The sequence below is a fragment of the Porites lutea genome, chromosome 2, assembly GCF_958299795.1.
Source record: "Porites lutea chromosome 2, jaPorLute2.1, whole genome shotgun sequence".
NCBI classification, from domain to species: domain Eukaryota; kingdom Metazoa; phylum Cnidaria; class Anthozoa; order Scleractinia; family Poritidae; genus Porites; species Porites lutea.
In genome coordinates, this window is record NC_133202.1 from 53604222 (window position 1) to 53631888 (window position 27667).

Sequence of the window (27667 nt, forward strand, 5' to 3'; positions counted from 1 at the left end):
AACAACTGTATACATAATTTAGCCGTCGACTCTGAGTTCTCTCGCTCCGCGAAAGTAGGCAAGCCAAAGATTTTGATGTTATACTGATAGCTGTAAGCCTGCATTTCATCAATAGCAAGGCGTAATTCATTGCATTTGTGGTCTAAACCACTCAATTTGGCCTTAATTGACTGTAGCTGTTCCATGATTCCATCGTACTGACTACTTATTAAGTCAACAGATTTACTTTGCCCAGGTGAAAGTGGACACGATGAGGTGCCATCTTGCGATTTGCAAGTTACAAGCATCGAAAGTTTCTCAACCTCCTCTTTGGACGCTTGTAAATCGGTTCTCAACTTTTCGTTTTCTTTTCTAAGTTTATCCATCCGTTCTTCCGCTTTGCTTTAGGTTTTATTAATAGAAATTTAACAGAGATTTACACCGAACTAGAGCTCAAAAATAGCGCGACCTACTCGCTCGAAGGCCATGCGCCATGCACTTTACCAAAATCGACCAGAAGAAACGTAAAATTTGACAAATTTATGATTGGAACCCCATGACTACCGGATTTATTATGTAAACTTTGATTCGCGTCATCAGTATGGAATTTCTGCCGCTGAGTCGCAGACGTTCCTCGGCGCGAAACGTTTCCAGCGGCGAAGAGCGACGAGAAACGGATGTTTTCGCAGGCTAGTTGCATTTTGACCTGGATCAAAAATAAATCGAATCGATTTTTTTGACCGTGGCCACGAAAAATTTTGATCTCTTTGACTTTCGCTGACATTCACTCTAAGCTGTTTTGTGCTCCTAATAAGTGTTGCATAACTGTTAAGAAGTTTAGCCGGAAAGCAACCCAATCGATTAAAAACTGCATCGCTGTTTCCCTTTTTACACGGGGGAATATAACAACATAAGTCATTTAATACAAGGTTCATGATTATTGCATCTGAATACCCTCTGTGGTAGTCTTTAAGTATACCGTCAACAACTTACCTCGCCAGCAAATGCTTCTTAGGCGAATAGCTCCAGAGAGGAAATGGAAACACTTCCGACGAGTGGGTATAAAAACGATGACGTTTTCTGATTACTTAATACCCCTTTCGACGCTACTTCTTCATGAGGATGACTTATGAACAGCTCGTTTGCCCTATAAGGCTGTATTTACGGACATTGTTGGTTTCTTTTCTTCCCAGAGGAATTGTTAGTGAAGACCTCTCTATCGGACAATGGCCGATATTTGATCAATCATCCGTTAAATAATCCAACGTCAATTTTCGGAAAATATCTGTTCGGAAGACGGTTTGAGATCTAGAATTTTCGGAACATTTTTTGAAAAATCTTTTGCTTGCCTTCCTCTCCTAGGATTTTCGAACATCTAAAAATTGGTATAATTGCCCATTTTTAACGGATTTTTACCCTAAAAAGCTCACCTAGAATTTTTGGGAACCTTTTTTCTGGCTGAAATTTTCGAAAAGGTAAGTTTTGATCCCTATAATTTTCGGATCTCTAGACTTTCAGCTAGGAAATCGGAACAGATGAAAAATTTTTAGGGGATAAAAATATGCCTATGTGTACCATTTTTATACTAAAATACGTTTAACAATACTATGTTTAAGTGTTTTTGAACTATCTTCTCGTTGGGTGCCCTTGATTATTCAGAATATTTGGTTGAGACCCGTGCCTCACGATTGGCCTAATTTTTACGTGTGCGTGACGGTTGGGCGCAGTGACATGTCAAAATTCACAGAAGGGAGTTGGCAAGGATCGTTCACAGTAAATAATCAAATATCAGTTCGAACTTTAAAGCCGTCTTCTGAGCAAAAAAATGCTTTGAGATAATTCCTTCAAGGCCAGAATTTGCTCGTAAATTTGCCGGCTGGTTTTCCAGCGTCTTCCAATCGATGCAGATGCACTACTGCGTATTCTGCAATCTAGCCGAAAGTTCTAGAGTCAAAACAAATCAGGAAATCATGATATTCACGATAAAAAAAAAAAAACTACACAGATATAGCTATTCAGGTCCAGGCATTTCGTTGAAAACCAAAGAAACTAAGGTTGTTTAGCCGCAATACTGAAAGCTCAAAGCTTGAACAGAGGTAAAAGAAAATCATTTATGCATCTGTGATCAAATCCTCTCAGAAAAAATTTGTCAAAAAATAAACCACAGGAACTAATTACTCAATATGCATGGGACAGACCAGCTTCACGACATCTAAATGTAGCTAAATGTGAGACTCAAAGCGGCAAAAAAAAATTTGCTCAGTCAAATTGTAGAATACTCCATGCACTGTATAATTTACACAAAAAGAGAGTTAAAAAAAACATCTATTGTTCAAGCTACTCTACTGAAGTCACGTTTCACACTATCACGAGCTATGAGTCACGTTTGGCCTGTCAACACTTAATTCAAATCGGACTAACCACAAACTACGTAAGAAACTAGCCAATCAATAACGCCGACATTTTTCCTTGCGACTCTACGGGATTCGAACACGATATTGTGCACTAATTCGCAGACGCTCTATACAGAAGGTTTAGAGCGTCTGCGACGCAGCTAGAAATAGCAGGAATAATCTTAAAAAAAGCCAGATATTTTGGTCGCAACGAGACTCGAACCTGAACCCGAACCTCTGCGCAATTAATCCATGGATAGGCTGTAGTTACTTTAGCGCTATTTTTAAGAAGCGTATCTCGTGAGTGAGTACCTTTACCAATAAAAACTGTTCGCGATGTTTTATCCATATTAAGTAGATTTTTCTCAGTCTTGTAAATCATTGGACACGATTTACGTTCACTTGACGAACATGTTGTCCCCCCCAACTCTCCTGATGCAAGATATGTCATATAATGCATGTGTATCGCCAAGCCGCTAATTCAACCATATTTATCCTGTAGAGAATACTTCATGGAAAGTGCTGGCGTACGGTATTTACACAGGAGTTGTTGACGTATCAGAAATCGAACGAGTGAGCGCAGCGAACGAGTGAGATTTCTGATACAAAAACAACGAGTTGGTAAATACCGTACGAAGCACTTTAATGTGGTATTGTGTTTATTGTATACATACTGAGACATTCATCATTTTGGTGGCCTTTTTATTTTAAATCTTTCCAAAATGCTTAAATTTGCCGCTACACACCACGAAATAACAGTGAAATAACAATGAAAACGAAGTATCAGCTTTTTAGTAGAAACGTTTCTTAAAAACATAAATGACGGCAAGGATATGAGGTCATCCAAGAACTACAAGTAATCTTAACTGTTTGTTCTGAATGTACTATTGAAAATGAGTGAATTTAAGTAAAATGGCCGGTTCCAAAATAAGCTAAGCTTAAGCTTATAAATGGAAGACAAAGTAGCTCCGACAGAAAGCACAACATAAGCTTACGCCTTGTTCTGTTTTTCCCCTTCCGCTGCTGTTTCGCCGGCTCTCCACAATTTTCTTTATCGACAGTGAAACAAACGAAACTATTCCACTCCATTTCTAAAATGTTTTTCACTTTTTTAACGAGAAAAAACTCTTTGAGAAAAACTTTTCTCCTCGAATGTGAGCGAAGCGGCGCTCAGAAAGCTGCAAGAAAAGGCGGGAATTTTGGCGCGAAACTCACACACCTCTGTGGCTTCTGATTGGACGTATCATTTTTCTCACATGTGAAAAAACATCGTTCGTGATTCTGATTGGACGCATCATTTTTTTCACGTGTGAAAACCATAGATCACTCCTCTTATTGGCTAGAACTCATTTGCGTATCATTTGCGCAACTTTTTGGTGAGCCTTTCTCAGTATGTATATAATAAACCGGGATATGTGTACGGGCAGTATGCAGCTAAATCCTGTCATAGCTCAACAAACTTCTTATCCTTCAAAAACGCGCTCATCGATTAATTTACTTTGCTCCTAGTTATGCTCATGCTATTCCTTTTTTCATGAAAGCAACGAATTATGATTTATTTTTTGTTAGGGGAAAAATGTGGATTTCATTGCGTTGTGGGTTTATTTCATGGCACGTGGACTACAAAATTATAAAATAAGATTTCAGTCGTTTTGAATAAGTTTTTCTCCTTAGGAAATTTCTTTACGCATATCATATGTACCCTCGAAATTGCATTTTCTAGAAATAATCATTCAGCTTCGTCACTGAACGACTGGACCTTTCTCCTGTTCAAATACCAACCATTTGTAGTTTTCATTTTGACCTTTTAAGGAATCCTGAGCAAAGCAAACTCGAAATCTTTTGCACAACTTTACTGCTGAATCTTTGTAAGTTTCCGAAATTCACTCATGATTTGTTTAGTGACCGACATTTAATTTCCAGTCATTTAATTTGACATATGAACTTTAAAGCTGAATTTATCCAGATTTGTTTTCAGTTTTCAGCTGATTTTATTCAGCCTTCTTTCCATTTGTTTTGTGATGTTGCAATAAGTTGATCAGTTAGTATAAACAGGGCACTGTTATCGCTGTTTTTCAATAGAGTTCATTGCGGATTTACATTGATTTACATTTTGGATGCACATGCATGTATGATTTTACGTCCACGAGCTGAAAATCCAAGTTTGAGTGCGGTCCTGTTCTCCAGTTGTAGCAGATCCTAGTACCGTTGAACAGTAACGAGTTCCAGTCTTGCTAGCCAAGCGAGTTGCAGAGTTAGTTTCCCCCCTTGAATGTTCATAGCCGTAACGTGAAGTCGCTCGAATTCGCTGAGATAACACCCAGGCTTTTCAAAATAGATGTAACGTATTTAGTAAGTTTAACTATTCTGAGCAAGTAATTAGGCAGGGTATCAAATTTTGTTCTCTTTGTAAAATTATTACTACGGCTAGTATTTCTTATTTCTTTCTAGCTTAAGCTAACTGTGGTTTGTGTGAAATAGTTCCTTTTGCCTTTTCATTTTACTTTAATTTATTACATGTAAACTTTTTCATGTGGAATAAAGCTGTTGTTGTTGTTGTTGTTGATGATGAACGATTTACAACAGGATGTTACCGACGGTTTTAATCATGTTTTCACGATTTTGACGTTTGTACCCGTAAGTGAAGTAACAAACAGTAACTCACGTTCATTTTATTTACCTCTAGTGTTAATCTTGATTAACCGTTGAAAACCAGTGAAAATTGCCCAATCATCAATGAAACGTCAATGTGTCAATTTAACAAACTTCGAGTACGCTACACAGTTTTTAAAAAGCGCTTATTTTAATCTTCTCAGTGTTTTTTATTGTTTCAGCATTGTTGGTATATCAGCAAGGCAACCGTCCATGGTCTGTATACAGCCTGTGTATAGTTTTGTCAAAGTCTTGAGATGGGTCGGACTGTTCCATCTACTAAACCGAAACAGTTGTCAAGGGGGCCTCCTTTTCCTAATATTCGATTTCCTTTCGATTCCATTGGGTTATACGGTGCCCATGAACGTCATAAATATAGTCGATGACATCATTTGAGATCAGGCTCATAACAGAAACCGGTCGGCCAAATCGCGGAATCAGATCACTGAGTCTGCATGGGTAGGCAACTCGTTTAAGGAGCATGCATAGGCCTTCCATGTCCTCGCAAATACTCCTCTGCTCGCATTTAAACACCGGTAGTAGTTGGAGGGCTCCAACAAGGCGAGGGAGATTGTGTTTCTCGACACGAAACTCCGCTTTGCACTCCGCGGAGTTCATAGAATCCAAATCAAACCGTTGATAGTTTTCATGGGGAAAATCTGGATTCTTTGAGATGAAACTATCGTAAAGTAGCAAAAACTCTTCATCGGAAATAATTTCATCGCCGTAGAGTAGTACAAGGAGGTCACGAAATTCTTTGAAAGACATTTTCCCTGGTGACTTTCACTGTAGGAAGAGACTCGTCCACGTACCGTAACCGGTTTGCTAAATGTTTTTGTTTCCCGCCGAAATACCGCCGTGGACGACGTTCTCGTTCAAGGCCCCAATCGGTCATACCAGTCCTCGTCCTCGTTCTCTTCTTCATTGCTAAAGGTCGCTATTGTCCAGGGTGAACGGTACGCCCATCTGGGGGAAAGCAAGGATGGAGGCATTCGCCAGTTTCCGCTTAATTTCCAGGAAGGCTTCCTCACATTCATATGTCCATCTAAAGCGGTTTCCTTTTTGGCATGCACGGTGCCAAGGGATACAATGTCATTCCGGTTCAGAACCATTTCTGGATACTCAGTGACGTTACCAATAATGGCTTCTAATGCCGACTACGAGGAAACTCGTTTACTACTCTTATTTCAGCAGTAGCGGATTTAGTCCTCAGTTATATTCCATGAAACCTTGCGAAATTAAGGACAAAGAGTGACTAAACACAACAAGCACTGTAAAAACAGACCAGTTATGGTAACTATATTAAAAGGTTATAACCAGTTGCAAAAGGTAATTTTAACCTAAAATAAACTAGTTAAAATCGTAACCTTTATGTTATTGGTTAGATTAACCAATGATCAGCAGTTGTTGTGACGGTTATAATTCCGTTAGAATATCGACTGGTCAAAATAACTTTTCATGGCAGTCAAAATAACGAAACCAAATGGTTAAGCAAATGGTAAAAATGTGCATGTAACCTGAAATCAATTGGTTAAAATCTTTTATTAACTATTTGTTGGTCATGACTAACCAATAATGATCTGTTATTTAGAGCTATGAAGTAGGTTAAACACTGAATGGTCAAAACTAACTTTTCCGAGGGGTTAAACTGAACGGAAAACCACAGAAGGAAATGGCTACACAAACGGTGGGTATGAGTTTACAACAACAGATCATAAAAGCCTTGTACCCAACCTTCAACGAAGACTTTTCCCTTACGCTGGAGAAAGAACAAATAATCAGCATTTATTATGGGATTTAGGATAGGTTAAGACTGAATAGCCAAATCAACTTTCCCCAACAGTTAAAATATTTTAAATGACTTGCATCCAACTCGCGAGTCTTGCTTCAATGACTGGGCTGGTACGCGCGCGCGAGAGGCGAAGTCGCGTGACGCGAGGACTATTTTCTTCTCTGACGTTTCCCTCGACGGACTAGCCGAGAGAAATAATCGTCATCTAGGTGAAATGATTCTTCAAGATGTCCTGTACAGGTTATGTCATTCAAATCAATGCTGAGCACCTCGAAAAGCCAACAGCCATCCTCGCGTGTTTTCAAAAAATACTTTCGTGTTTTTCACCGGTCACAAAATTCCAGCGGGTTTCCGGTATTTGTCTTAAGTGACCTAAAGTAACTCTATTTCGTCACGTCACGAACCCTAAATGGCGTTAAATGTTCTCAGTAAATTAAAAATCTTACTCAGTAACCTTTTTATAAGCTTAAACTATTTCATGGTTGGAAACACGTGAGGCGAGTTTACTGAGTTTACTCGAAAAACAACTAAGGGTTTTTAGAAAATGTTGCATTGTTTCCTGTCAACTGTAGTATGTTACTTAAAACCTTGACGTTAAAGGGCAACTCTCGCGTAGGACAACATTTTTCAGAAAAACCTTGCAAATATTTTTCTCATTGGAATACCATCAAGAAATATATCTTCAGCGATCTATTTGGTTCAGAAATCGAGATTCAAAGTGTTAAATTTGCCACTTACTCGAACTTCCGCCATATTAACGCTTCGATTTTGCCTATCACGTGACGTGACGTCACAGGTGTGGAACAACAGATGATCTCGAATATGGCTGACTGTAGTTCTTCAAGTGATAGCGCTACCTCTTTGTCCGATTATTCGGTTCTAGAAAAACTTTTAGAATGCGAAGTATAGGGCAGCCCTTGACGGAAATTCAACCCCGGCGTTTTGAGCCGCCTGGAAGATCGTCCGAAGCTGATGAAGTTCGTGCGTCGCCAGAAAACATCGAGCCTACCACTCGCCCGCTGCGATCTCGATAGTGAAGAATGGTGAGTTCCTAGATGGTTTTGAACAATTCTTGTGTACAGTGCGATCCGTAAATCGCTTGATTTCATCAATGCTACGAATGCTTCAAATTGTAAAAGGAAAAGGACTAATTAAACACGCATTTTTTTTTGTATACTGAGCGTTTATAATTTTAGATCATTGTTTTCGTATGTACAAGTAGTCGAAAGCGTACCTTCCCCTTCTTACGACTACTGGAAATCAAATGATAATCTGGGCAAGTTGTCTCAGTGTAGTTTTTTTAAATTTCTGCTTTAATCCTGGTTTTACAAAAAGCAGTGATTTATATCGGAAGCAATAACTACGTTCTCGTAATTCGTTGACTGCAACGCAAATAAATTTCCATATCTTTGCCCCTTGACAGCCGCTCATGCTCGACTCGTGGAGTGCTTGCACTTTAAAATTTGTCTCTTTTGTTGTTATACAGATTGTTATACATAATAACTGAAAGGCGCTGTACAGTTGTTTTCCTACAAGTCGTTCACTTACTTTTACTGTGTCTTGCTCTGTCAATGAATTTGGTTCAGAAGTTGTTATTCTAGCTTCTGTGTATCCTGATGTTATTATTAAGACAATTTAAAGTTGGGATGAGATACACCTCCATACCCATGTGAACTTACTGCTTGCATAAAACGTTTCTGCTCCCCAGTATATGATTTTCGAGGTTGGGACATGTCGTATTCACTTAAGTTTTTGTCTGGAGCACAACAATGGTTATATTACCCTTACCAAATCCAACACTGTTTTGAATGTATTTTTAAGCTATTTTTGAAAACTGTTTTTAACCTGTTTTGTGAAATAGGTTTTAAATAGGGTGAACAGTGTATTTTTAATGTATTTTTCGACTGCTTTTAAAGGTGTTTTAACCTGTTTAAAACGCTATTAAAAAAGAATTTTTAATGTACTTTTAAATTCGTTTAAAATATATAAAAAATTCCAGGGCTTTTGCAAGGCTCAAAACAGGTCTAAAATAGTTTTTAAATATCTTATAAATCGGAATAAAAACAGGATAAAAACAGTTTGAGAAACATATTTTAATTTGCTATACTATTTTAAAACTATTTTTAATGGCAATTTTAAACGTATTTTGAAAAAAACAGGTTTAAAATAGGTCCAAAAATATATTTTTAATATATTTTTCGACTGATTTTAAAGGTGTTTTAACCTGTTTAAAACGCTATTAAAATGTTATGCTTCAAAATATATTTTAAAAGCTTTTTAATGGGTTTCGAAATTTAGTAAAATAATCGTATTTGCAAATACAATAAAAATACTTTGAAAATAGTATTAAAATACCACAGAGGAAGAAAAGCAATAGCACGCGTATATTGTGAAAATACATCAAAAATAGGATACAAAAATGCAAAAACAGTATAAAATTGTAAGAAAATAGCCTTAGAGTTGTCTGGAAACAGTACAAAAATCGGTCGAAAGAGCATAAAAACAGTACAAAAACAGGATGAAAATACCATTTAAATTCATGAAATAAAATGAATACAAAACCGTCGAAAATTACTCTGAAAAAGCAAGATTTACTTCTGCGAAATTTCTCCTCACAGTCCTACGCTAGGATTTCACCGGAATTATCTCTTAGCCGATTACTTTACGTTGAATTCCCTACGAATTCTCGGGAAATTCTTGTGGAATTTTTCAGAAATGCTGAAATCAATCTTTAGCCTGTGAACAAACCCCCTCCCCTCAATAAAAATCGGAGGGGAAGGGGGTCGGTACACAGGCTATCAATCTTCCGCTTCAAAAGAGTATTGCGTTACGTTACCGGTAAATAATAATCTACATACATGTAACTTACATTTTTTATTATATTCACGGCTTTACTCAATTATTATCAGAAGCTTGCAGGCTACGCCTGAACGTTTAATTATTGGCTGATAAAGAACAACATAAGAATAACACCATAAAATTTACACGAGCATGAAAGAGGTCGGTGACGTGACATCAAGTGACTGAGAACAGCGAGGCTGAGTGAGCATGGAACCCTGTAAAAACTAAAATTGCCGTACAGGCGGGAGTATATAAATGTTTACTACCCTTCATTTGTTTCTCAAATGGCGTATACTTAAGCGTCTTAGTAACATGTTATGCATATAATGTGTATAATACTCACATAACAGAAGACTCTTGGATTAACACACAAGACAGCACAAGACCGCGTGCTTCGGAGAGAAACTGAACCAGACCCTTTCAAAGTACATAACAGTCGCTGAGGATTCATACCCATTTTTGATCCGTGATAAATGCAACATCTACGTGTGTTCAGACAATCCGCAGAGTTAAAATGTATACTTTTGTAAGATCGAAACAAACAGTAAAATCAAGCGCAACCGCCGGTACAATAATTTGAAATGAGCAAAGGACAAAGGACGGTTTGTTTATCACGTGCATTTGTCACATCACCGCGGCGCGAAGTCGTGATTTCAGTCGCGCGTGACATCTTAGAAATAATATGCCATGCATGTGCGGAATAATCTATGAGAGAAAGATAACCATATGTCGGAGTTTATTCATATCTGAGCTTTGTTTCTTGATGCAATATATATGAGGTGAGATCTTAGCTTGGATAATTTATTTATTATGTAATTTCAAGGGCTTATTTTAGATAAACCTCTGTTGACCGCGTGCATCCGGTTCTCGGCCCGCGGCTTCGGCTGTTTGTGAAAAAATTTCTATATGAAATTAAAATGCGATTTTAAGAAGTTTCTTTTAAAACACTTATGGAAAGTTCCGTAACTGCATTAATTGAATCACGGCTAAAATCTACGCGGAGATTTTCGCAGAGAGCTTGCGGGTAATGAACAGTGAGGAACGGATAGATCTTTTATCGGAACACTGTCACAGTTACGTGTTGTCAGTCAAAGTTAAAACCTATTCCTAATTTTCTTCTCTTTTTTTATTTAATTTAGATTTAATTTTTCGCTCAGCTTCGAACTTTGTTGGGAGGAGAATCCGGTCCACAATATGTGACAGCTTGTTTTGAGTCATTTATGAGTTCGTGACACCATGAAGGCTTAAAAATTAACTTTGTGCAATTGTTACTTTTATTTATAGTCTGAGTATAAGTCTCCCAAAAGACATTACAGTATTGCACCCTAGTAATAATAAGTTATCAGTACACTACTTTAAAGTATTTACAATAAGGTAAGCATTTGATGACTTTAAGCAGACTTCAAATAGTTTATGGATAATCTGTTTTTATAGTCAGAGTGCTGTGTGCCCAAAATACAATTCAAATAGACCTCAAAACAGTGTTTAAGTACCCTATTTAAAAGTATTTTAAATGCGGTCAGTTCTTAAGGTTTTAAAACATATTTCAAATAGTCTATTTGAACTCTGTTTGTAACTTTGTCAGTGGATGCGTCACAAAATACATTTTAGATACAACTCAAAACAGTGTTAAAGTACCCTATTTAAAAGGATTTAAAATACGGTCAGCATTTAGGCTCTTAAAACATATTTCAAATAGTCTATTTGAACTATGTTTGTAACTTTGTGAGTGGATGCGTCTCAAAATACATTTTAGATACAACTCAAAACAGAGTTAAAGTACCCTATTTAAAAGTATCTTAATTACAGTCAGCATAAAAGCCCTTAAAACATATTTCAAATAGTCTATTTGAACTCTGTTTGTAACGGTGTTAGTGGTTCTATGCCCAAAATACATTTTAAATACTCTATTTTAATCATATTTATTAAACAAAATACATTGTAAATTGATGAGAGAGGTTTTCTTTACATGAAATACAATTTAACTACACTCAAGATATATTTCAAACAGGGGCGAAAATTTAAATTTTTTTGTCAAATAGTATTAAAATACAGGAAAATAGTGTTCAAATACTGAAAATACATTTTAAATACTTTAAAATCAGTTTCAAAATACATATGGTTTGGTAAGGGTAACTACAATAATATTGCATTTGATGAGATATAACTGCAGGAACTTCTATTATAATACACCCAGTATTGAAAACGTATACATATTTGAAACTATTTTGTGGTTATGGGCAGGAGATAGTATGATGAAGCCATAAACGTTAAAGAATGAATAAGCTCAAAATTGAAATAATATTCTCTGTCTTGACTTATGGCAGTTTGATAATTTTCTGGGTGCAGAATGAAAAGGTCAATATTCAACACTTGTTCTGTTGCCCTCCATTAACCGACGTTCAATAGTTATGATTAAAGAAAATAACTACTATGTGATGGGGGGAAAATATCTGCTTCCAAGAGGTGGCTGTTGTAAAACGTAAATATTTGGAGGCAGTTGAAGTTAAAAATATGGAGGAGCCTCCTAGAGGAGCATAGTGAAACACCCAGGATTCCAGGCAGTTTGTCTGAATTACTGGGTGTTACGAGCTTCATGGCAATACAAGCAGTAACATGGTGCCTCAGCATATGAAGAATCAGATCATAAAAAAAGCAGGCACATTGCCTACAGGCAATTGGTAAGGTGATACTGGGGCTCTCTAGGCAGGGACACAGGAGTTACATTACCGTCCTTGATTCCTGTGCAGTTAAGTGCATACGACCTCATTTCCAGGAGCCTGAAAGGTTGGAGGATGAGATGGAGTTCACAGGATTCCATTATGCAGGGCCGAGTTGTTCAAAGCTGGGTTAAGATAACCCAGGGTTAGTGCAAGATTTGAATTAAGATTTGAAAGCTTAAAAAGCAATTCAGTTTTAATTCTTTTTGTCCACAAGTTGATGATTGGAAGCTCTAAAAATAAGAGAGAAAATTATCCGAGAAAATGCTTTTGAACACAAGAAAAAGAAACCAGGGTTAAATTTAACTCCGGGTTAAGCGCTAACCGGCCTTCGAACAACTGGGCCCAGATGAATAATATACCATGTATTGCAAATAACCCTACTGTATATAAAACATGATGCAATTTTCTCACTCACCACTGGAAGACAGGGCTAGAGCAACTTTGTTGCCATTAAAATGATTGCTACCCAGCAAACAATGTCAACAATAATTGTTGGAACTAAAAAATCTATAGGACTACATGGTCTTTTAAAGTCCAATGGTGTCAGTGTGTGGGAAATACATAATTCTTCTCGACTATTAATTTTGCTCACAGCTTCTGAATAATAATGGCGGATTAGTGTTTTACTAATAACATGTCACCCTTTTTTTTCTAGCAGGAGTGATTGTTAACTGGGAAATAATGTACAAGTTGAAACTTTATATCTTAATAATAAAATGGTATTTTATTGTTCATTGCTGTATATCTTTAGGTTATAATGGGAAATCCTCATTTTTAAATTAGAATTCACAAATGGATTGTTTCCATCTTGCATATTTTAATTGATAAGGCAATAATAATAAACAAAACCGGTCACAGTTTAAGTGGACCATACAGTGCATGATCATCTAAGTCACTAATTGCAGTAGTGACCTAGCTTAGCCTAAACTACAAAGAATCAAAACATTGCAGGGCATTGTAGTCCTTCTTTAGTTGACTAGGCTGGAAAGATTTTATCCGCTAACGAAAGAACCCATTGCCTTATCTCTGTTGGGCCCCTCTAGGATGCAGCAAGTAGTGCAGGGGCATTCAGTTGCAGGTTCAACATGTATAGTCCGGAAGCCAGGACCCTAAAAGAAGGGTTTCGTACAATGATCGGGTCAGAAAAGGTTTGATAGCGGATTTTGATAAAACAAGACCTGCTGATCAATGTCAGCTAGTTAGTAGAGTTGATTTGTGGTATAGATCACAAGTTAAGCGGCTATTTTAATAGGCCACCCCTTTAAATTCATGGAAACGAGGCTAAGATACAAGACCACTGATAATGCGTAAATTAAACGTTTATTTTGGCCTGAATCTACAAATATCGTTACACCTTTGTAGCACGAATCTTAATCATGTTCAGATTGCTCAAATTGAGGTCACGTGACCGAACACGTGACAGCTGCAGCGTCAAAAATGGTGTTTTAGAGCTTTTACTAGCCTATTTTAACGTCTTCATTACCATAAATGTGTTTATTATTCATAAATATTCTGATATTTTATACTTACTGTTGGTGCATTACACACTTTAAGACAAATTCTAGCTTATTGAAACTGAAACAATAAAAGATTGACAATTTTTCTCCCATTTCCGGGTCAACATGAAAACGAGGCTCATTCCGGTAGCTTCTGTTTACGGCGTTATCTGCAATTGTTTATCAATAGAAACCTCTAATATCGTTACTTCTTAACAAATTATATCCCAATCATGCTCAAACATTGCAACGCAAGGTCACGTGACCAAGCACGTGACCTCAGACAGGCCAAAAATTATATTTCAGTACCTTTGAGTACTAGAAAATGGCTGTTAAATCAACAATAGCTGTTATTGTCCCAGGAAGTCTTGTTCCGTAAATAAGACTGTTATTTATTGTAATTTATGGCTACATGACTTGATTCTACATTTTTTCGGGCCTTTTTGCATTATTGAGTTGTAGCTAAAAGCAGGAGCCGATCTGTTTAAGGCATCTACTATATATTATGCTTTAGTATACTTTAATAATAGACTTTGTGGTTAGAAATTGCGGGTATTCTGTAGTGTGTTAGCTCATTTTTGCAAGTGTCATCGTTACTTTTGTGGGAAACAGCAATGGCCCCAGTTGATTGGTCGAGGTGTTTCATTTGTAAAACTAAGACTCATAAAAAGAGTAAAGATCTTATCAATCTATGCACATTCGAGGCCTTTGAAAGCATCCAAATAGCGGCTGAAAGAAAAGGAGATAGCTCTATGTTACACATTTTAAATGGTGTGAACGGAGACCTCATCGCAGCAGAGGCAAAGTACCATAAGAACTGTTTCACTACTTATGTCAGTAAGAAAACCACGCTTAGCCTGCCCAAAGGAGAAGCCCTAGATTCACCTCACGAAAGGGCTTTTCAAGACCTTGTAATTGATCTAGCTGCTGGTATCGAACAAGGCAGAGCATACGATATGATGTCTCTATTAAGCAAATTTCAGGAAATTCTCACACAAAAAGGCGCTGATAGTCCGGAAAGTTACACCACTCAAAATCTAAAAATACGCTTGCAAAAGCATTTTTCCACTTCGATTGTCTTCCATCAGCCAGCCGACCGCAGTAAATCTGAACTTGTCTATGCAAGTACCGTTAACATTCAAGATGTTCTAAACGCATGGGCTGTATTTCAGAGCCCCGAAAATGGAAACGTAAGCGTCAACAACGGCAATGAAATACCACAGTCAAGTGAAATACGTCATGTGGCAAGCTTAATCAAACAAGAGATAAAGAATTGTACAGGTATTAACACCAAACCACTAAATACTCAAGATGTCAGCATGGAGACCGCCAGACAACTCATCCCGGACTCTCTGTATTTACTAATCAAGCAGCTCGTGGTCTCAGATAAGCGGGCTAGACCCTCTAATGCGTTGAACCAGTCTACCGCAATTGAAGACGAACGACAAATCCTCAGTATCGCACAAGATATCATCCATTGTAATTCCAAGGGACGTGTTAAGCTTCCTAAGCACACCAGCTTAGCTTTATGTGTTCATCATCTGACAACATCTAGGCGGCTTATCGAACTGCTAGACAGAATGGGACATTGCGTTTCCTACGATGAGATGCGTGCAGTGAATACAAGTATTGCAGAGGACGTTCTTGCCAAGGCTGAAGAGTTCGGTACAGTCATACCAACTGTAATAAAGGCTGGTTCGTTTGTACAGATTGCCGCCGACAATAATGATTTAAATGAGGAGACTATCGACGGGAAGAATACTACGCATGCAACCACCATGGTTATTTATCAGAACAGAACCTTTGGTCCAGATTCACCTCCCAACCCAGTAGAACAGAGACTAAAGCGACATTCATTACAGGCAACGGGTACGGTGTACGACATCGAACAGTGTCCAGTTCGAGGAAGACGTCCAGCTGTAACTGATCACATTGGCTCTGTTGACATGAAGTGGTATGATGATTTGAACAATGAAACAGGCACCGCTCGAAAAGCTGATGTCATCTGGACTCTTCTTCGGCTCTGTCCCAAGAAATTTGGAGAAGCTGTCGTTGCAGATGTTTTTGAAAAGCAATCAATTCCAAGTTGGGCAGGATTTAACACCATTCTCTATCCTGAGATGCCTGTAGTGAGCAATATTGGCTACTGTCCAATGATCGATGGATCATCTAATGACTTTTCGACCATATACACAGTGCTGAAACATGCACAGAAGATAAGTGCCGCGATGGGTCAAGCAGACGCCGTGATAACCTTTGACCTTGCCATATATAGCAAGGCAAAGGAAATACAGTGGAGATTTCCTAACGAGTTCTCCAACGTAGTGGTACGCATGGGCGGATTTCATGTTGTTCTGAACTTTCTTTCACTGTTAGGGAAGAAATTCGCTGATTCTGGACTTGATGACCTCTTCATTGAGTCAGGTGTATACGCTGCTGGTTCGACGTCCGCTTTAATGAAAGGGAAATCTTACAACCGAGGAATAAGGGCACACAAGCTCTGTTTAGAAGTGTTCTTCCGTCTCATGTGGGATGCTTTTATTCTCTGGTACGAGTCACGGGATGAAAAGATCCCAGAAGAATCCGTTTTGCACAAGATTGTGGACTGCGTTCGAGCGGTGGGGAGCGACAAAGAGAGCGCACGAGAGAGCGTGAGAAAGATAACAACAGATCTGACGGAAATTACGGATCTATTCGCCATCTTTAAATCAGAGAATCAAGAAAGGTCCAACCTATTTGCATTTTGAGATGAGTATTGCTCTATGGTCACTACCCTTTTACAGTTTCTAAAGGCAGAGAGAACCGGAAATTGGAAGTTGCATCTTTCCAGTACCGCAGCAATGTTACCTCAATTTTTTTGCCATGGACAGGCAGAACTATGCTCGCTACCTACCTGTTTATCTCGCCGATTTGCAGAAACTGGAACTAACTCACCCGGAAGTCTATAAGGAGTTTGCTGAGGGGAATCATTCCATAAGTCGTTCTGGGCAGCCCTTTTCACGAGTGTCCACTGACATGGCCCTGGAGCAGTCGATCAATGCTGACTCGAAATCAAGCGGAGGAGTGATCGGGATATCACAAAGTCCGTCGGCTCTTGAGCGGAGGTTTTTAACAATACACGAGCGAGCATCTATTACATCTGCTTTGAAAGCCATGTTCGGCCTTCAAGATGGGGGGCAAGCATCGCACAAGGAAGCAGCTCCAAGAAGAGTTTGACGAGACGAAGAAGATGTCAAGAAAATGATCAGTTGTTTTTCTTCAGGCTTGATGACAAATCCTTTTAATCTTGATTCGGATGCGCTTCTCAACATTGCTACTGGAGTAGTTCTTCCGGAAGATGTTGCCCAGACCCTTGTTCACAGTACCGAGAAAGGCCGGCAGCAAATGAAAGCCTTCGTCGAGCAGCATATTAATAGCAATGCCGTTGGTGTCTGGGAACCAATACCCAACATGAAGATCAAGACGTTCAGCAGCGCAAATAAAAAAATCCACGTCAAATCCAGCGACAAGCTTGTCACTGTTAACGCGGACAGGGACTTATTTGGCAGGCTCCTTATCGTATCAACACGCGACAGATCTCTCTGAAAGATGTGCTAAGCTTTGAATTGTCTCCAGTACCATATTCACTCGCAAACGCAGATGGGATTCTAAGAAAAGGGACAAAGAGCGTCCTATGCTCTCTTCTGGAGAAAGACGTTAACGTGGTTCAGCAACTAACAGCATTACCTAATCCTACTGTTGTTATCATCGACGGCATGGCTATCATACAAATGTCAAAATCTGCCGGAACAAGTACCTTTGGGGATCTTTCTGAAAAGTACCACAACATCTTCACTGCCCCGCTCTTTCAAACAACTGTGTGCAAGTCCATGTAGTCTTTGACCAATACTGGGAGAACTCCATAAAGGAAGGAGAGCGTGAACGACGAGGAGCATCCGTTGGTCTTGAAGTGCGGATAGGAGGCCCTACCACTCCAGTCCCCAGGCAATGAGGAAAGTACATTTCCAATCCCAAGAATAAGGTAAGGCTTAGATTATTTTAGTTAACAAGTTTTACACTTAAACTAAACTTTCGTTACCAGCAATGTGAATTGGACATCAACATTTTTTGCCTTTGAGTGTAACCATTCATAAGAGATTCCAATTCTCAAATGTGTGCTACATATTTCCAATACCAGGTTAACCTGTGCGATTTCCTGTCGGCTGCGCTCTGCAGAATTGGTGAACACCAGCTTCCCCCACAGACGGAGCTTGTGATCGGGGGTGGCTTCAGAGATGGCGAGAAAGCGGTGACTGTGACAAGAGGTCAGTGCAGAGAGGTCCAGGCACTCCGATCAAATCATGAAGAGGCAGACACCAGGATGATATTGCATGCCAAGTACGCAGCAAGAACAGATAGACGACTTGTTATCCAGTCGCCGGATAATGATGTCCTTATCCTAAGCGTTAGCCACTTTAGAAGTTTGGGATGTCCAGAATTGTGGTTTCGCACCGGATTAAAGGACCGAAAACGAATGATTCCAGTGCATGACATCACCCATGCTTTGGGTGAAAAGCTTTGTAGATCTCTTCCTGGATTCCATGCAATCACGGGCTGTGATTCGACCAGCGTTTTGGCGGGTAGCGGGAAGAAGAAGGCTTGGGATAGTTTTTGTCGTAGTACTGACCACCAGGATAGCGTGTCTCATCTCGGAGAGGAACAAGAATTGAACGTAACCACAGCCGGCAACTGCGAAGCCTTTGTTTGTAGTCTATATACAACATCCAAAAAGACAAGCACCGTAGATGAGCTGCGTTTCTTCATGTTCTGCCAGAAAAAGCAGAAAAACGAAATGCTTCCACCGACGTCTGATTGTCTACTTCAACACCTAAAGCGATCAAACTACCAGGCCTTCGTCTGGAGGCATGCTGTTGAAGCGATGCAAGATCTTGAGTCACGTATAAAATATCACGTATAAAATATCAGAATATTTATGAATAATTAACACATTTATGGTAATGAAGACGTTAAAATAGGCTAGTAAAAGCTCTAAAACACCATTTTTGACGCTGCAGCTGTCACGTGTTCGGTCACGTGACCTCAATTTGAGCAATCTGAACATGATTAAGATTCGTGCTACAAAGGTGTAACGATATTTGTAGATTCAGGTCAAAATAAACGTTTAATTTACGCATTATCAGTGGTCTTGTATCTTAGCCTCGTTTCCATGAATTTAAAGGGGTGGCCTATTAAAATAGCCGCATAACTCGTAACCTATACCACAAATCAACTCTACTAACTAGCTGACATTGATCAGCAGGTCTTGTTCTATCAAAATCCGCTATCAAACCTTTTCTGACCCGATCATTGTACGAAACCCTTCTTTTAGGGTCCTGGCTTCCGGACTAGTAGTTTTTTAAAACCCTTGAATTTTCTTAATAGCCAGCGAAGACTTTCTGTTATGGTTCTTGAGCCATAACCTTCAATAAAAAGGTTCATACTGCAGGAACCTTGCCTAATTCTTTCTCCTTTTTCACTCCCGTTATGGATCGCATTTTTCTCCTTGGAATTTTCCAAAAGTACTGCGTCGGGGATTTAAAAACGGGTTTAATAATTTCTTTTTTCCTTTCTTGTGAGAAGTCCCAAAGGGAAGTATTGCAAAAGAAGCGTGACACGCGTGGCTATCAAGGCAGTTTTATAGTGTTCGCGGGTAGGACGGTACAAAGTACCACTAAAGATAATGAAGCAATTCTATTTTAATCAACTTTTTTTGAACTGTTTTCATTTCTTTCCATCCTTAAAAGGCCCATTACATGTAATTTTAGCGTGTGTGCAGGTTATGCATGGAATGACGCTACAATCTCGAGAGCACATCTCGAATAACTACATTCAAAATGATGATCATAAAATCGCAATTTTCGGCGAGAGGTGAGTTTTATTTCGCGTGTTTAGAAGCAAAGGTAAATGGATGGAACCTGCCGATTTCAGACAAGAGAACAACACACTTAAGTGAAAACACAAAAGGCAGTATAGAATCAGGCCGGTACGGCGGTCTGTGACGGAGTTCTCTTCAAAGATGCGAGTATTTCCCGGGAAAAAATTAAGTCGTTTTCGAGGAATGAAGGGCATCAACACCCATCAGGTAACATTAATGGTTGTATCAGAATTTTAAATCTGCTATAGGAAAGATGTTCTTTGTATTATACGTAGCAGATTAGGAGCTTAGCTGTTTACAATTATTGACCTCGGGTCGATAAATGTCTCACGCGACTTCAAAAATACCCTAACAAAAAAAATACAGAAAAAAATCTAAATCACCCGCATCTGATGCCTGTGTAAATTTAAAAATTGGAACCATCATCGAAATGCTTTTCCTGAACGTTAATATGACGGTACAGGCTCTATTTCTCCTTTATTTGCAAGAGAAATTTGGTGCGTTTTTCTCTTATAATCTTCACTTGGCAATCCGTGTTCCACACGTGTGACGTAAAATCACGTGACTAACCTGAAATCCGAATGTTTTCAAAATGGCGGCAAAAATCGAGTTTTCGAAAAATTATAAAAAAATAAGTTTCGCAGATATATCCGAAATTTCACCAAGGACAGACTGTAACAGCCGTCAATTCGATGTCAATTCCACGTTTTATTCGATCCGATCAACTACGCTCAGCACACCGTTCGAATACAATACCGTACAAGAAATCCTTACAAACAAGCAAGTGTCTCTATCCGTAACCTTGAAAACTGCTGAAATATCCGTAATGCTTCCGTAATGTTCTATTCCTTCGATGTGAGTCTAGTTAAACGATCCTTATCCGAGAAATAAAGGCGAAAATAACACGCGATAAAAGCACATGTATGCCGAGGTTTGACCTAGTGTCGAATGACAACACCTCGGCGCAGACTGGGCCTAGTGCACAGGACACCTAGCATTTACATGGCTCCCCTAAAATGTTTCTCATTTTAACCAAAACAAATCTTACTCTAACTCGTTTAGAATACTAGAATTGCTAAGCGTTCTAGATATCCTGTTTCTGTAACATCACAGTTCCTCAGGCTCCTCGTCGGGGATTCCCGGTCTATCCTTAGGTGACTCTAGCAACAGCACAAGTTTATTGACTGGTCGATCCAATACTGATCCAGTTCCGGTTTGAACAGTCACCGATCTGACTTGGCCTTCATCATCACGACGTGTGGTAAGCACTTTAGCCATAGGCCACTTATTCCTACAAGAATTGTTGTCCTTTAATAGAACAATGTCGCCTTCCGTGAAGTTTCTTCTCTTGTGTGTCCACTTTTGTCTCAACTGTAGGATCTGAAGATATTCTTTACTCCATCTATTCCAGAATTCGTTAGCAATATGCTGTACGCGCCTCCAGCGACGTTTGCAGTAAGTATCTTCTCGTTGAAACTTTCCTGGAGGGGGGAGAATGAGCTTGGTTTTACCAGTGAGAAGGGTACTTGGCGATAGTGGCAACGGTGAGAGCGGATCACTTAAGGTCTCGGTAGTCAGAGGACGACTGTTGACAACAGCTTCAGCTTCACATAACAAAGTTCGCAACGATTCGTCGTTTAAGCTGTGACCATGCTGTTTCATAAGTGCTGCCATGATGTTCCGCACGGACCGAATTTGTCGTTCCCAAACGCCTCCGAAATTACTTGCAGTAGCAGGATTTCTGATCCAATCAATGTTCTCCTTAAGCAACTCTGCCTTAATTTTCTCATCATCCATTTCTCGAAGTGCTGCCTTTAACTCGTTTTCGGCCCCAACAAAATTAGTCCCTTGGTCACTGCGAAGTTCTCTTATGGGTCCTCCACGACAGGTAAAGCGCCGTAATGCTTGTAAGAATGAATCTGTTTCCATGGAGTGGGCTACTTCGATATGTACCGCACGACTGGCCAAACAAGTAAATAGGGCTCCGTACCTTTTAACTTCTTTCCTGCCTTCTTTGACATACCACGGACCAAAGTAGTCCACTGCACAGTATGAAAACTGTGGCGCGGGTTCAACACGGGAACTTGGGAGGTTGGCCATTTTCTGTTCTCCAAAAGTACCACGGAGATGTCGACACGTGACGCACCTTGATATGAAGTGTCTGACCGCAGCATTTCCATTGATAATCCAGTAACCACTCGAACGAAGTTCGTTTAAGGTGAGACCTCTTCCGCTGTGGTGAGTTTTCTCATGGGCGTGACGGAGGACCAGCTCTGTAATATGACCAGTCTTCGGTAAGATGACAGGGTTCTTAAGACTGTCTGAGAGGTTAGCCTTCTTTATCCGTCCTCCGACTCTCAACTTTCCGCTGGCATCCAGGTATGGGTCAAGGGCATTAAGGCTGCTACTTTTCTTCAACACTGCTTTCCTTTCCTTATCATGATGACGATCTTTAGGCACACTCCCGGTCTGGGTTTGGAAATCTTTCAGAATCTTGATTTCTTTATCGAAATAATTCGCTTGCACCAGCTTGAGAATTTCTGTTTCTGCTTGTTCAAGGTCTCTGACCATAAAGGAAGTAGCCGGGCAACCTTCACATTCACGGCTTCGTCCATTAACTTGAGGACCGTCAACAGTTAGAGGTCTCTTGTCTGCTTTACTGGCTCTCATCTTGAGACGTCGTTTGTATTCCATACAAAGCGCAACTGCGCCCTTTAGGACTCGCCACTTGGAGAATCTTTTGAATCTGCTTAACATGTTTTCATGTTCTTCAATCACTGTCGCGTTAGCGGTAACCCTTTTAACGTCAGGAGAATTGTGGTCGACCTCGTTTTCGTATGAGTCTTGTTGAGGCCAGTGATCTTCCGTCTGCCACAAGAAGTCTGGGCCCTTAATCCACTGCGACCTTTGCATAAACTCCTTAGCGTTCATCCCCCTCGATGCTTCATCTGCTGGGTTGGATCCAGACTCCACGTAGCGCCACTGGTCTTGTGAAGTGTGGTCACGGATGAATTGCACTCTATTTGCAACATACACTTGGAATCTTCGAGATTCATTGTTGATGAACCCGAGGACAACCTTACTATCGGTCCAGTAGAAGTCTTGGAGTCCGTCATAGTCTAACTCTTCTTTTAACATGCTTGCAACCCTTACTGAAACGGTCGCGGCAGTTAGTTCAAGTCTTGGAATAGTGACTGTCTTCAACGGTGCAACACGAGCTTTCCCCATAACAAGAGAACAATGAATTCTTCCGTTTTCATCAACCAGTCTGAGATAAGAACATTGTCCGTACCCGACTTGAGACGCATCTGACATATTATGTAGCTGAGCAGTGGCAATGCTTCCAAAATCAGGAGGCTGAAAGTTTCTTGGGATGTTCAGCTGCTCTAATAGCGGTAACTGACTTCTCCATCTTCCCCATTTGGCGAGAACTTCTCCCTCGATTGGCTCGTCCCAGTCTTTTCCGTGACAGATCTCTTGAAGTATCTGCTTTCCAACAAGGACGACGGGCGCAATCAGCCCCAGAGGATCAAAGATCGAGCTTATAGTTGCCAGTATACCCCTACGGGTGCACGGCTTGTCCTTCAACTCTATCCTGAATTTGAATGCGTCCGATTCAATGCACCATTCTACACCCAATGCTCTCTCTATTGGTAACTTGTCACTGCCTAGGTCTAGGCCCTTGATCTTCTTTGCTCTGTCTTCAGCAGGTACTGACATCATCACCTTTCTACTGTTGCTGACAAATTTCGTTAGTTTGAACCCTCCCTTTGCACACATCTCTTTAACAGCTTGTACTAGTTCTACAGCGTCCTTCTCTGTCGGTACCGAACTCAGAGCATCATCGACGTAAAAGTTCTTCCTTAATGTTTCGGCAGCTCTTGCACCAAACTCTCTTTCACCGTCTTCGGCTGCACGTTTCAAGGCGAAGTTAGAACACCCTGGAGATGAACCAGCTCCAAAGAGGTGCACTGTCATGCAGTACTCTTGAGGCTCTTGAGTTAAATCTCCATTTGGCCACCATAAGAAGCGAAGGAAGTTCTGATCTTCCCTTGGAACCTTGACTTGAAAAAACATTTTCTCTATGTCAGCCATGAAGGCTACCTTCTCCTCTCTGAATCTTGTGAGCACCCCAGTGAGCTTGTTTGTTAGATCGGGCCCTTGCAATAGGTGGCCATTCAGCGATTCACCCTGGTAACGAGCTGAACAGTCAAATACTACGCGTATGCTGCCTGGTTTTTTGGGGTGGTAAACCCCGTGGTGAGGTAAGTACCAGGCCTTTCCTTCTTGATGGGGTAGCTCTTCAACCTTGACCTTTCGAGCATATCCCTTCTCTATGATTTCAGTCATGAATCTGACGTAGTCAGCACGATACCTTGCGTCGCCTTGGAGTCTCTTCTTAAGGCCGTGCAGGCGTTGCTCCGCTTGAGGACGGTTATTGGGTAGCTCTACATTCTTTTCTCTAAAGGGCAGAGGCATCTCGTAATGCATGTCATCTCTATGATGGATTCCATCTTCTACAATCTTCAGGAACTGACGGTCTTCTCTTGATAATGCGACTCCGTGCTCCCTTTCAGCAAAGTCCACCTCAAACATTCGAGAAACCACTTGAGGGGTTAGCCGCTCCTTAATCTCTGTCTTAGCAATGATGTACCCATTCACGTTATCCTCTGTGTTGCTCTTAAGAATCTGAATACGGTTACAATGTACTTGTTTACTGCTCTTTTGGTTAACAGGACCGTTTACGTGCCATCCCAGTAGTGATCTTACTGCATAGGGTTCATTCTCATTCCCGCAAACAATGTCTCTTGGTCGCACTGCACTAGGGCAATTTAGTCCGATCAGGAGTCCTATTTCTACGTCTTCCATGTAAGGAGGTACGTGTTTCCTAACCATCTGCAAATGTGACCATCGTTGCAGCTTTTCGGGACGAGGAATCTCATCACGATCTGCTGGAATCAGTTGTCTGACGTAGGTTCTCGGTAGGGGTACGATAACGTCGTTTTCTTGAAAGTGGGAAGCCATTAGCCCATCTACCGCTTTAGTATCGACTTCTTGGGTACCATGCATAGTAGTGAGCAAAAGTTTGGTTTCACTTCCTTTAACACCAAGCCTTCTTAACGAGTCTTCCTTAATGAATGTTCCACCACTGGCATTATCAAGGAGGGCGTAAACACATATCTTATTGTTTGGATTGTCCTTGTGGTACAACCATACTGGGATAATACCCATAGCAACTGGTACATCACCGGCATCTGTCACATTGCAAATTGCAGTACACACGTTAACGACTCGCTCTTCCGTTTTCTTTTTACTGGCTTCCGGTTTCTCATGTTGGCCGTTTCCACTTTCCATTTTCACCTCTTCTGACTTCCAACTGTAATCATGGAGTGACGTTGGGTGTTTCTTATTGCAGATCTGACAGGTTCTTTTACTTTTGCAAAGCTTGGCAATGTGTTCACAACTATAGCAACCAAAGCATAAGCCTTTCTGTTTGATAAAGTTTCTCCGCTCCACTAGCGGTTTTTTAAGAAACTCAGCACATTCGTCCAGATGATGCGCCTTAGAGCACAATGTACAGCTGATGGGGTGAGAATTTCCTCCACCTGCATTCTTTCCTGCCAAGCCTGTTGCAAAGTTGGTCCCCCTTCCTCTCTTGGATTTGCGTTCGTTCTGTTTATGGTACTTGTCAACTGCGTTCATCGGTTTACTTATGCCTTCCTCGGAATAGATTGGGTCTGTCGCTAAATCGGCTTGCTCTGATACAAATTGGCAAAAGTCATTAAAGCTAGCTGTCTGTCCCTTGACACTCCTAATCCTGCTAACTCTTTCAGTCCACTTACTACGTAGATATCGCGGCAGCCTTTCCCATAACTGGCGCATAACATTGGCCGTGTTCAAGTCGTTCATGTATTGCATGCCTGTCATGGCGTTCCTTGCTTGCTCAAGGACAATAGAAAATTCTTGTAACCCTATTCCGTCGTTAGGCTTAACAGCGGGCCAGCTCGACAGCTTGGCGATGTATGCACTTGCAATCTTGTATGGGTCACCAAAATGTTTCTTCAGAAGCCGTCTAGCCTCCTTGTACGAATCTTCGCCTTTCATTTGTAAACAACCCTTTATCAGTTCTTTGGCCTTTCCACTAGTGTATTGATCCAAGAAGTACAAGCGCTCATTAGAATCATCTACCTTAGATTCTATGAGAGTTTCAAAGGCTGTTATGAATGCTGGGTATGACATAACATCTCCCGAAAACGTAGGTGGCTTGTGACTAGGTAGGAGACTCCTAGCCTGTTGAGTAACAATCATTTCTGAAAGTTCAGCCTGCTTCCTTTGAATGTCAAGGTAGTTTTGATCTAACCCTGTACCTTCCACAGAGCTTGAATCCTTTCCGAAACTGCACGTACATTCCCTTTTAACATGTGGTAGCTTATAATCAGTGGGGGTTTCGTACTTGTCCTTATACTCTTCTTCCTTAATGGGAACACTCTTTGGAACAAAGGGTTGGGCAGTTGGGTTCATACTAGCAGCACTGACTAAAGCTGGGGTGGTTACAGGAGTGGTCGTTGAACCAACAATAGCTGAACTTTGGAACTTCACAGAAGGCACCCTTAGTGTAGCCTGATCGTTAGATTGTACCCCAGGTGAGATGGTAGTAGAAGTGAGTTTAACCTCAACATCTTCCAAGTTTTCATTCATTCCGTCAATATTTTGTTCCTCCTCGAATTTCTCATAAGTTTTTTCTTCTGCCTTTGCCTCTGCGATTTGCTGCCTAAGTTCAAGCTCTTCAGTAGCCATTTTTAATGCTTGTTTCTCTTTTAGAAATGATGCCTTAACCTCTAACGCTGCAGCTTTAGCTTTCGCTTCAATTAACTTTAACCTAGCAGATGTTACCGAGGAAAGGGAGTGCCTTGAGCGACGAGATGACTTAGATTTCACTGAGTGTGTATCACGTAAACCGCCACGTAGCTTATCTGCATCATCCAAAAAGCCAATAATCCTTTGCTTTAGCTGGAGCACATCCTTATCACGAGTGCCAAACCATTCAAGAGCTAATTTCATTTCATCATCATCATCTAAGGCCTTGAGATATGCGTCATGTGCTTCTTGCACTTTAACAAATAGCTGATCTAAATGAACAACTTCCGTACGCACTTGTTTTTCGTTCTCAAAATCCGTTAACAAAGGTGAGACTAAGTTCATCTGCTTAGTTAAGTTAGCAAGTGCAGTTTTCCGATTTTCCTTCAACTTTTGAATCTCAAATTGCCTACCCCTTTCTGTAGGAATCCGTTTTCGCACGTCCATGTGAGTTTCTTGAGCCAATAAACCGGTCAGCGGCGATATCGCACGAGGTGACGAGCAGATTGTATCGAGATCCATATCGACTTCGCGCCAAGTGCAAAGCTTCTCTTCATCAGGGAACTCCGTTTTCCCTTGTAAATCTTCTTCCTTGTCTCCTTCCATGTGATTCGACACTAGGTCAAACTGTAACAGCCGTCAATTCGATGTCAATTCCACGTTTTATTCGATCCGATCAACTACGCTCAGCACACCGTTCGAATACAATACCGTACAAGAAATCCTTACAAACAAGCAAGTGTCTCTATCCGTAACCTTGAAAACTGCTGAAATATCCGTAATGCTTCCGTAATGTTCTATTCCTTCGATGTGAGTCTAGTTAAACGATCCTTATCCGAGAAATAAAGGCGAAAATAACAAGCGATAAAAGCACATGTATGCCGAGGTTTGACCTAGTGTCGAATGACAACACCTCGGCGCAGACTGGGCCTAGTGCACAGGACACACTAGCATTTACACAGACATTACATGCCATCAGGAAACCATAGAGAACTTAAAAAACAGGGGTAATTTTCCCG

General features: G+C 40.4%; 1 protein-coding gene and 1 pseudogene across 1 annotated transcript; both read right to left on the reverse strand.

Moving 5' to 3' along the window:
- Positions 1-5268: 5268 nt before the first annotated feature.
- On the reverse strand, positions 5269-5835 carry LOC140926419 (uncharacterized; annotated as a pseudogene).
- A 15062-nt stretch (positions 5836-20897) lies between these two features.
- LOC140926420 (uncharacterized) lies at positions 20898-27254 on the reverse strand. The gene has a single exon (XM_073376166.1). The coding sequence runs from the start codon at positions 27252-27254 to the stop codon at positions 20898-20900; it is 6357 nt and encodes a 2118-aa protein (XP_073232267.1).
- Between the last annotated feature and the right edge of the window lie 413 nt (positions 27255-27667).

What these genes read in the sequence shown, in the direction of transcription:
- LOC140926420 (XM_073376166.1), bottom strand. Translation starts at nt 27,254, where the DNA reads ATGGAAGGAGACAAGGAAGAAGATTTACAAGGGAAAACGGAGTTCCCT.